The sequence below is a fragment of the Stylophora pistillata genome, chromosome 2 (genome assembly GCF_964205215.1).
Source record: "Stylophora pistillata chromosome 2, jaStyPist1.2, whole genome shotgun sequence".
NCBI classification, from domain to species: Eukaryota; Metazoa; Cnidaria; class Anthozoa; order Scleractinia; family Pocilloporidae; genus Stylophora; species Stylophora pistillata.
In genome coordinates, this window is record NC_142520.1 from 30,177,287 (window position 1) to 30,188,757 (window position 11,471).

Consider the following 11,471-nt stretch of genomic DNA (forward strand, 5'->3'; position numbering starts at 1 on the left):
GCTTGTTAGCTCAATTGGTAGAGCGCTGCACTAGTATCGCAGAGGTCAGTGGTTCGAATCCCGTACAGGCCTGAAATTTTTTTCAGGTCTGATTTTCACTATTGCTCAAATAGTGCTTTACTGCGAAGGATCGTGCTCATATACGTAAGTGTTCAATTTAGTCATAGTTAATAGAGGGGACATTTAGTCACAAAAAATCTACGGCTGCCGGTGCTCGTTTTTATTTGATCTTTAATAAAGCTATTCAATGGCGAAAAAACTTAAACAACTGGACGAAATGACAAGGAAGGTATAGGTCGTTGACTGTTTAACTTCTCGAAGAAGAGTGAAGAATTAAGAAGATGAAAAATCAAACATTTACCGTATCCCGTCGGTAAAACGGCCACAACATCTCTTACCTAATCATTCTAAGCAACATATGGCAATCTGCGGTCTTTCCTTGCACCTAGGTGGCACGGAAAGCCGTAAAACTCTTGAGCAAAAGCTCATCTTTCAAACCGGCAGTCTAAATCCCACAAGGATCAACGAACGCTTTTCATTCGACTAATTTATTCATGTTGTTCTCGTTGCCATGTTCCCACCAATAACGTAGCTCCATTTTCTGCCTTTAAAAGCACACACAACCCACAATTCCCCTATTCGCTCCGACGAGGGGCTAACGCTCGAAACGTCAGCTTTTGTAATCGTTACGGTGGCCAATTTACCATTTCAACTTTGTTGATATATCCAAATTATTTCGTTACTCCCACCGACGCAGCCCCAAACAGTTTCTTTCGAAACTATCAGCCTTTATTCACAACATCTCTGGCCGAATACATCGCTTCTAAACACTGGACTTGTTTGGGTTTTAAATTAAGGTTACAATACCAACTCCGAGATATAGCGACTTGAAGGCTGCTATGAAACGTGGCGACCTGAACAACGATAGCGTCGATTTAAAGATGACAAAGGATACGAGGCAAAAATCGAGGAAAGAAACGACTCGTCCCAAAGGAATTTTTTTGCTCTCTAAACACGTGACCAGCCTAAACCAGGGTCTCTCATTGCTCGCTCCAGGGGGCGGGAAGATGAGAGACCCTGGGAACTCAATAAAGACACATTGACATGAACTGGTTGTGTTTATTTATAAGGAATACTATAGAGTAAAATACAAAGACCAGTCCAATAGCTGCAACATAAATGAATGGCCGTGTCTATCATATCTACTCGTGCTGGATGAAGTGCGAAAGTATGACATACGTGCGACATGATATCATAAAGACAATTGCATTCCACAAAAAATTTCAAAATTATTATATACAAGAAAAAGGTCGCGAGAAGGAGGAATGGGACGCAAGAAATACTTTACAAAATAAAAGAGATGTCTGTATTCCCACACCGTAAAATGAAACAGGGTGGGTGCCTAGAAAAAAAATTACAAAGAAAATGAATAAAAGCGAATTTCGTTCCAATGACTACTATAGGCAGTACCTAACCATTCTAAGTTCGGGTGAGTCGGTGGGTAATTAAAAAATATCATGGTCGTACAAAGATCACAGCTGGAAATCACATTATTTAACACTCGCGCGTCTTGAAAATACATGTGTAAACAAAAATAGTCCATGTACCGTACGTGAACTAGAAGTTCGTTAAAAAACCCTAAATAAAAGTGGTAAGATTCTAATCCCGGTGGACGAGTCTACAAAAGATAGAAAAAACAGTAGGTATTATCTAATGGCTTGGTACAAGCGTAATTGCAGGTGACTCGATTGTGTAGAGGGTATTAATAAGAGTAGAGGTGTGTGACGAGGATTAGGTGGCGGAATGATGGAATGATAAAAGCATGCAAAGACACGGGTAATATGTAAATATGAAAAAATATTCCATAAGCCTAGAGAAGTATAATAAGAATGGTTATCGGTGGCTAACTCGCAGGTATGTATGCTCTATTGACCAAAAAATGCTTGACGTGTTTCGAAGAGAAGATGTGTTCGAAATGAACCGTTACGAAGGTTAGCGTCTTGTATATATTTTCACTGAGTCATGAAGGACACTATAGAACACGTTGGAAATAACGAAACCTCATTGGAGCGAGCGCGCAAATAAATATCGTGAACAATAAAGTACATTTCTACCGTTAGAAAGATACGAACGTCATTGGATACACACCAACGCCGCGTCCACGTGGTGACGCGAAAGTTTCCTATATAGCCAGCAGCTTTTTCTAGCATCGTTGCAGAAGTAGAACCGTCGAGCTAGAAGCCAGAAGAAGAAGCAAAAAGAAGCAGTCAGAAGAGGGAAAAGAAAGACATGGCCAACAACAATAACGTAAGTGTGTAAGGATAGAAATGTAGTGTGATGGTGGTAGAATGAACTATTCTTTTGTCGCTTTAGAATTGCGTTGAATGTAAATACATCCTCTGAGAATTAGAAGAGTGTTATTGTCATCGCGCTAAAGTGAATTTAGCTAATCAACTTTCTAATTACCAGATGCATACCGACTCGTGTAAGAAATATATGAGTAAACAATAGAATGTTGTTGTTTGTGATTAAAAGGGTAAAAGGAAATAGGAGGAGTTTGGTGATGATGATATCTCAGACGAACTGATGACTGTGATCGGGAAACTTTATGATGATTTTGATGCGCAAGACAATGTGTTGGACGAAGAGATGATCGAGATGGGAGAGGAATTAGACCGTCAGCAAAGCTCCCTATTCGAATTTGAGTTTCAACCCATCGGGCACCCCAAAAAAGCGCTGAAATCGGTCCATAAGCAACGCGGTGTCGCCCAAAAAAAGCAGTTGCGTCCCGCTACCAAACGAGACGATGTCGGGCGTGAAATTAATCGAGGCGTAGCGAACATGGCGCGCCGGGTGATACAAAAGTCTCAAACGACCCAACTCTGGAAAGGAAAACATTTGAAAGAAGAAGATCGGGTCATGTGCAATTTCATTACCAAAAAGTCTTCACACCCACTGCAATCGTCCAAAATTCACCGTGGCGGAACTTTTAAACGATACTCCCCGATTTGAAATCTATCTACAAACCTTGGCCAACCAACTCAATTCAAACGAATCCTTTAATGCTGAAGACGAGTTTCAAGTGGACATGACCGGCATCGCGGAACCAGACGCCGCGGAAGAACTAAGGCCATCTTGGGAAAATTAAAAATGGTAACGGTACTTCGTCACAAACGATGCGTACTTCCCATCGAAAATACTTAAGATGACCTCTGTTTGGCCAGAGCTAATTGGCTCACGAAAGCCCACCTCCATCAAGACGACGATAAGGAAAGTTTCAACTATTACAGAAATCTTAAAAATATCCCGTCTGTTCTCACCCATTGCGCAAAATATCTACACCGAGAAGCTAGCGTTCCCGAAGGACCCTGTGGTCGCGAAGAATTAAAGAAATTCCAAGAGTATCTCGCCCCCGACTACAAGTTAAAAGTGATGAGCGTTGATTATCCCTACTGTATCACCTACGAGGGAACCGTGGCAGCTACCAAAACCATTCGACTTCTCTTCGAGTCAGACCCGGAGGGAGAAAGCGTGGGGCATTACCACGGGTGTACCTCGTATACGGGTTTCCTAGAGCGAAGTTACTTCTGCGACACCTGCAACGGAGGATTTGACCATGACGAACTCCGTCACCACCCATGTGAAGGCCGGCGTTGTAACCCATAGAGTGTGGCGCCAAATTGCATCACCTCACCCTACTCTGCAGACATTGTAACCGCCATTTTTACGATGATGCCTGTATGGCCCGTCAACCATAGCCAGGGGTTGTGTACCACATTTATAGGAGGCGGGATGTGCTGCAAAGAATCTCGCCCCGACAACAATCAGCCTCATCGCTGTTACTGGAGTGAATGCGGTAATTGCAAAGAAGACGTCGATCTCCGTACCATAAATATTTCATACAGCCCGTGTCTGCCGACGAAGATAAGCCCAAGAAGAAATCCAAAGCCAAACTAAAACGCCAAAGGAAAACAAACCCTGACGTCTCGGCTTACGTGGAACCTCCCGTGAGTGTGGGCAGATTTTGGAGCTTTGCTCTATGAAGACGGCACACATATTCCTATCCTCATCGTGGCAGAAACTTCAGAGAGTTACGAAGTCTTTGAATTTTATGGCCACGAATGTACCAGAGACTTTCTCGCTTTCATGGACGAGTTGGCGTACGGTCCCCCCGAAGAAAACCGGAATTGGGACGATTTTAGAGAAGTGATAGGCATTTTTCATAATTTGAAAAGGTACGATGCCGTCTTTCTGCAGGAACAGATAGTGAAAGAAAAGCGTCGCTTCGAATTCATCATTCCGAATGGTACCAAAAATTTATGATTGCAAGTGGGCAAGATCGTGTAGAAAGACTGCATGTGTTTCCTCCCATGGCCTTATCTGCCTTCTCGAGCACCTTTGGTATCCCCAAGCTGAAGAAAGGTTTCTTCCCCTATAAATTTCATACCCCAGACCATCAGAATTACGTCGAACCACTCCCAGCAGCCGAATATTACGATCTAGAGGGTATGTCAGAAAATAAAAAACAAGAATTTGAATCGTGGTACACGGAAGGGCAGAGAAAGAACCAGCCGTTTCACCTCAAAGAAGAACTGCTAGCTTACTGTCGTTCCGATGTGAAGTTGTTGAAAGCCGAGTGCCTGAAATTCATTCGAGAGTTTCATTCCATCGCAAATTCCATGGAAAAATGCGTCACCATCGCACAAGCCTGCAACCGATATTGGCGAAAATGTGTCACGACCCCAGAGTCCATAGCCATAGAACCCGTTGGCGGCTGGGAAGGTGCAACGCCCAATCATTCGCACGTGGCCTTAGAATGGTTACTCTGGACCGAGCGAAACCTGGGGACGAGACTTCAGCATGCGAGAAACGGTGGCGAGTACAGCATTCCTCATGGATGTACCGTGTATCGCGTAGACGGTTACGATGCCTCTTCGCGCACCGTCTACGAATTCCATGGATGCCTCTTCCACGGGTGCCTTGAGTGTTACCCGCAAAGAAGTCAGATTCCCTTCGTTAGCTCCGGACTGACTGTAGAAGCCTGCCGGCGTCAGACGACCCAGAAAACCGCCAAATTGCGTCAATTGGGGTACACCGTCGTAGAAATGTGGCAGTGTCAATGGGAAAAACTCAAGAAATCCAATCCAGACCTCCGCGACTTTGTCCAGTCTCTCTCCTTGACCACACCCATCCATCCTCGCGAGGCGTTTCTTGGCGGAAGGAGTGGAGCGACCACGCTTTACCACCGCATAGACCCCACCCAAGGAGAACAGATCCGATAAGTGGACGTGACCTAAGAATACCCGTGGGTCAACAAATATGGCGAATACCCCGTCGGGCATCCATCCATTTACTTAGAGCCTGAAAATCAAGATCCTTGCGCATACTATGGGTGGATGAAAATAGATATTCTACCACCCGCGCATCTCTTCAACCCCGTGTTGCCTCATCATCAGAAAATTGGGTCTGACTCTAAACTTACCTTTCCCCTCTGCCGTACGTGCGTCCAGCAAGAATCTACCAAACCCTTAGACGAAAGAAATTACATTTGCCCCCATACGGACGAAGAGCGCATGTTATGCGGCACGTGGTGTACTCCCGAAATCCACAAAGCCATCCCCATGGGGTACAAACTCATCAGAATCCACGAGGTGTGGCATTTCGAACAAAGACGGCGCGGTCTCACTGCCCCCTACGTCGACACCTGGCTTAAGATCAAGCAGGAAAGTAGCGGGTATCCCGCCTGGTGCCAGACGGAAGAGCAGAAAGCCGACTGCATTCGTCACTATAAAGATCGCGAATGTATCGATCTGGATCCCACCATGATTACAAAAATCCCTGGGAGAAAAGCGACGGCCAAACTCATGCTGAATTCTTTCTGGGGAAAGTGTGGTCAGAATTGTAACGAGGCCAAAACGCATAAAATCACGCAACCCCCCTCCCTTTTAAACCTGATCGATGACCCGCTGGAACTGGTACAAGAGATTAGAATCTTATCCCCCGAACTAGTAGAGGTGGTGTCTAAACAAGAAGACGAAGACCCTCTCAAAGGGCGCGCCACCAATGTATTTATCGGCACCTTTACCACGTGTCAGGTACGCCTTAAACTATACGAATCGCTAGAAATTTTGAAAGATCGCGTCTTGTATTACGACACAGATTCGGTGATATGACGAATGAGTTAGACGAAGAGGACCATATCGTGGAATTTATTTCGGCGGGAGTCGAGAATTATGGGTACGTTACAGCTCAAGGCAAATCGTGCGTGAAAGTGAAAGGATTTTCGTTAAACGTGCGCGGTATGGCACAACTCAATTACGACGTCATGAAGCAGAACATCTTAGACGAAATAGGCCACCCCTTAGAAGGACCTAGAAAGAAGGATATTATCAATCCCCTGCATTTTATAAGAGACCCCGTCAAGAAAAAATACGTACCGAAACCCAATTGAAATCGTATTGGCTCGTGTTTGATAAGCGAGTCATGGACAGTGATTCCTTTAAATCGTTTCCGTACGGGTATAAAAGATTAGAAGCAGAGGATATAGAACTCGCCAACCTTTTAGTGTATTGAACATGTTTATTTGCAATAAAAAATTGTTAAAAAGACATCTACAGTGATTTAATCTATCAAATCCCCATAGGCATCTTGTGTACTATGCAGACTACATCGTCTTTTTTATAGCATGTCCCGTCTTTAACACTTTCCATGTGGAAGCATGGTAAAATAAATCGTTGTTTACATGATACAACAAGGTTCTGGCCGTATTACTGCATGATTTGCTTTTGTCCATTGGAGTTTAGTCATGCGTCCTCGACTGTTACGATAGGCTGCATATCTCCTGGCATATCCGTCTTCTAGGTGTTTGATCCGATCCGAGACGGGTTTTCCTTTAGCAATGTTATACAACATCTTAATACCTTTAGGAATGGCAGTTACCCTGAATCTAGCAATAGCGGATTCGATATCGTTCCTTTTTGCTTCTTTTGAGTTTTTCGTCTTTTACTAAATAGCAGGGGGTTTCTTCGTTTTTTGGAGTTGTAGGGTTCCTGCCGTGTGACACCTCCTGTTCCCCTGGAGATATCTCTTTTCACGCCCACCATGATGTGACTGCTTACACATACACTCGTGTTGAATTAATTCTAAAATGTAGCGTGACGATGCTTTCTCCGTCTTTAGTAAATTGCGCCAGATGATTATTTTCCGATTCGCTGAGTTGTGTTTCCACCTCGTCGATGTGTTGATTTGGCAAGGCAATTTAATGAACGTGTTTCGGCTCGTAGTAATAACTCCCTTTCAATAGAGAACGATACTGAAACGTGCGGAACAGATCGGTGGTCTGATCACCCATGATCACCGGTGCACACAAGGAGGAGTAGAGATAAAGCGTGCGAAGGGCCATACCATTTTTATAAGTGCTTTCTTTAAGATTGGTAAGGTGTGAGTAAAATCGTCGAGAAAGAATACGATAGAGTCTATCTCGACCCCATCGTCGCCTTTAAACGTGGACCCCAATAACCCTTATCGATACGCGTAATATAGATTCAAGGTTTAGCAATCGTTCCTCGAGATTGGTAAGCCGTTGTTCGATGTTGGCGAGGGATTCCCGAATTCTTTCCAGCTGGAGCTTAGTATCATCAAACTCTTGACTAACGAACTCAAGGCTCGCCTTAGCTTCTCTATTCAAGATGGCCGCAGCGCCTTCTTGACAACTGACATTTCTTACCATACATTCTTGGTTCGTAACTCGCTCCTCCAGGTTCTTCAACTCTTTTTGAGCTTGCTCGAGCTGCCTCTTCAGCTCTCCGTTGCTCTTTTTAAGGAATTTTACCGAGTCCGGCATTAGAAGTTAAAGAGAAATTATCAGGAGTAGGGAGTGTGGAAAGACACGTCCTGACAGTACACGCTCATGCGCACACCTCAACAGAACGTTGCCTTCGAAGGGCACGAGAATGTGTATACTGGCCTAGAATCAACGCCGAAATTAACGAATGGATCTCCACCTGTGAGGCATGTAGGGAGTACCAGACAGAGTCACAATGCAAAGAACCACTCGTGTCTCATGATATAGTGGACAGACCATGGGAGACATATGCTGACCTACAAAGGAACTGATTATCTCATAACCGTTGACTATTACAGCAACTATTGGGAAATTGATCGACTAGAGGACACCAAAGCCTCCACAACCATCAGAAAGCTGAAGGCGCATTTTGCAAGGTTTGGTATCCCAACCACCCTAGTCTCTGACAATGGGACTAATTTCACTGCCGATGCCTTCCAGCGTTTCACACGTGACTGGGATATCCAACACACCCCCTGCTCACCTCATCATACTCAGTCCAATGGAAAGGTAGAGGCAGCTGTGAAAGCTGCAAAGAGCATCTTAAGAAAAACAGAAAGACCCGCCAAGATCAGCACCTGGCGCTCCTTGCAATAAGGAACACTCCCTCACAAGGAATTGGCAGAAGTCTAGTACAGCGCCTCCTCAACCGTAGGACAAGAGCCAGGCTACCAACCACAGACACCCTGCTACAGCCCAGGATTGTAGAAAAAGAGGCTGAACATTCCAAGATGAGGAAACAACAACATAGGCAGGCACACTATTATGACAGAGATGCCCGGGAGCTATCGCCACTAGGTATTGGTGACTCAGTAAGAATCAAACCATTCACAATCGGTGATAAGTCATGGAAGAAGGGTTCTGTCATAGCCCGCCTTGATTACAGGTCATATGTGGTGGAAAACAACGAGGGGACACAGTTGAGGCGCAACCGGGTACATCTAAAAACACGAATGAGCTGCCAGAGGCCCATGTACGGAACAAAAAGACACTAAGCTGGAGCCAACCAATGATCAAGCGGAAGAAGCAGCGGAGGAGAACCACCAAGCAGAGAAGCAAACAGTTACCCGCCATGGCCGTGCGATAAAGAAGCCAACACATCTTAAAGATTATGTTACATAAAGCAGGAACTCGTCACAAACTCATAACTGTTAGTACATGTTGATATTGTAATTGCGAATAGGTCCATGTTGCGGATCTCAAAAAGAAAAAAGAGAGGGATGTGACAATATTGACAATATGTTGCGTGACACAGATCAGGATGTCCCGTATGTCACCTGATCAGCTCCCTGCATGCTTTAGAATAGGTCTACGTTGATCGGACGACAGGGTTTTCGTATTGCACTAATCCACATAATCTTGACACGAAGGCCAATAACGACATCAAATCAACTAACGAGAAAACTTGATTGATGTTTGAAATTAATTTCTGTAATTTACATGTACAAATGAGATCCAGTTACTTTTTCTAGGTTTCTCTAAACATCTTCATTATTGAATCCTAAGTCTCTATTAATAATCAAGTTTGAAAAATAATCTTGTTCTAGCTTGTCTTCGTTTAAACCAAACTTTCGCAGCGAGAAAAAGCAGGTGCAGGATAAATTTCGTACTTCAGTAGCCAGAGTTGCCAAGGTCATGTATGAGACACTGACATTATATGCAGTTACAGCAGAGGTTACCGAATTAGATTACAGAAAACTCTTAAAAGGACGCCATGTATCAATAACGAAACGCAAATTGTCGAAAGACAGGTAAGAAATAACAGGTTTACCCTGAGTTGAAAGTGACTTCTTAATTTTCTACGCTTATCAGTGGAGGATGATACGTTGGAGAAATTTGTTGGAGCAGTCCTCCTCTGTCTCCTCTCCAACACAGACTTGTCCCTTTGTCCCCTAGATAACCTCTTCGACATCCAGTGCTGGGAATTTTTAATAAAGTGAAGGGCTAGAAATACATTTACTGGAGCTCTGCTAAAGCTATCTTTTTAAAAAAAATGTCTTTTCATCTGTTTCAAGATACCTTTTGCAAAACCGTGTTTTAGAGCCCGATTTGAGCTTTTTTTTGAAGGGCAATCGTAGCGCTTTTCACTTTTTGGCCAAATTTCGCTGAAAACATCGCAATTCACCTGGATTTCGTGTTTTCTTACAGATATCAACGCAATGTAATAAAAAAATGTGCATTTCTGCTCGTTTGCACATACTTTCTGCAAAACCGTTTTTTGTTTAGCCCTATTAGAGCGTGTTGTGACCAAGATGAACCATTTTTGCACACTTTGGGCTGAATTTCGTTGAAAGCTTTGTGTTTCCGCCTGACGTCGGTGTTTTCTTGCAGATTCTATATTAATGTAACCGAAAACATTGCGTTTTGGCTTGTTTGCAGCGTTTTTAGCTGGAAAACAGCTATATTTGCTATAAGTACAAAACTAGCGCCTTATTAGGGTTTTTATTCTTTTGCCAAATGTCGCTGAAAACATTGCGTTTGAGCTGGATTTTAGGTTTTTTTTTTACAGATTTCAACGCAATCTACAGCAAGAAATTAAAGGTTTAACTATGGTGTCAAAGATCCTGATTTTGATGGTGATCTTCAGGTTAGGCTACGCCCATATGTTCTCCATTTGGAGGAAGGCTGCTCTCACTCTGCCAATTCTCACTTTTACATCGGCGTCCGACCCACTGTGTTTGTCAAGAATGCAACCTAGGTAAGTAAAACTTGTCATGTCTTTTAATTTCTCGGTTAGCTCATTTCATTTCATTTTAAGCTCACGGAGCGCTTTTAAAAATCACCAATATTTCAAAATCCAAATATCGCATTTTGTAGCAAATTTTGAATTATCATTTTCCCCAATATAAAAATTACATTGGGGCTTTTTATATCCGCGCGGAAAAACTAGGCTGAACTTTGTAAAAATCGAACATCATTTACGTCACGACGTAATCAAATTAGGCACCCCGTGGTTAAATCCGGAATTACAAGCACTTTTTAGAAGTTAGCACCGTGTTCGATCAGGAATTCAATACAGTAAGCTAAGCTTGCATAGCTAACGACGGCAGGTTGCTTTTATCCCTGCTCTCGTTTCAAGTTCTCGTCTAATTCCCATGGCGAAGTTATTTAAAATAACACATTCCGCGCGCTAGCGGAGGGTGTCTGTTTTTCTTTGCCGAAGACGTTTAAGACGGGAAGCAATCTGATAGTAATGTAGATTTAACATGCTCAAGCGTTTGTCACGCAAGGTCGAAATAATCACAATGGTAACTATTTTTAATACATAGACAGGTAAAAACGAACGATATAAAATCCCGACGTTTCGGCGACTTCATGACGCCATTATCAAGGGTACAAATGAAAATAAAAATAAAATTAACAAATGCGAGTTCAAGAGTTACAACTAATTTGCATAGGGGAGGTAGCTACACAAATACTTTAGCACGGATAGAATCCGTTTGCACGTTCAAACTCGGTGTTAATTGTTTGATGTAAAGCATCTCGTTGACAAGACAATCGAATTTGCTGTCCCTGAGGACCTTCTTAGCTGTTTCAAAGTTCTCAAGAAGTGCATGAACAGATTCGATTGTCTTGTCAACGAGATGCTTTACATCAAACAATTAACACCGAGTTTGAACGTGCAAAC

General features: G+C 43.3%; 1 protein-coding gene across 1 annotated transcript; it reads left to right on the forward strand.

Annotated features, from left to right (window-relative positions):
- Positions 1 to 1,822: 1,822 nt before the first annotated feature.
- LOC111325134 (uncharacterized) lies at positions 1,823 to 5,973 on the forward strand. Its single transcript, XM_088751320.1, has 2 exons — positions 1,823 to 2,307; positions 2,536 to 5,973. The coding sequence occupies exon 2, from the start codon at positions 4,320 to 4,322 to the stop codon at positions 5,280 to 5,282; it is 963 nt and encodes a 320-aa protein (XP_088607446.1). The 5' UTR covers positions 1,823 to 2,307; positions 2,536 to 4,319; the 3' UTR covers positions 5,283 to 5,973.
- The last annotated feature ends 5,498 nt before the right edge of the window (positions 5,974 to 11,471 follow it).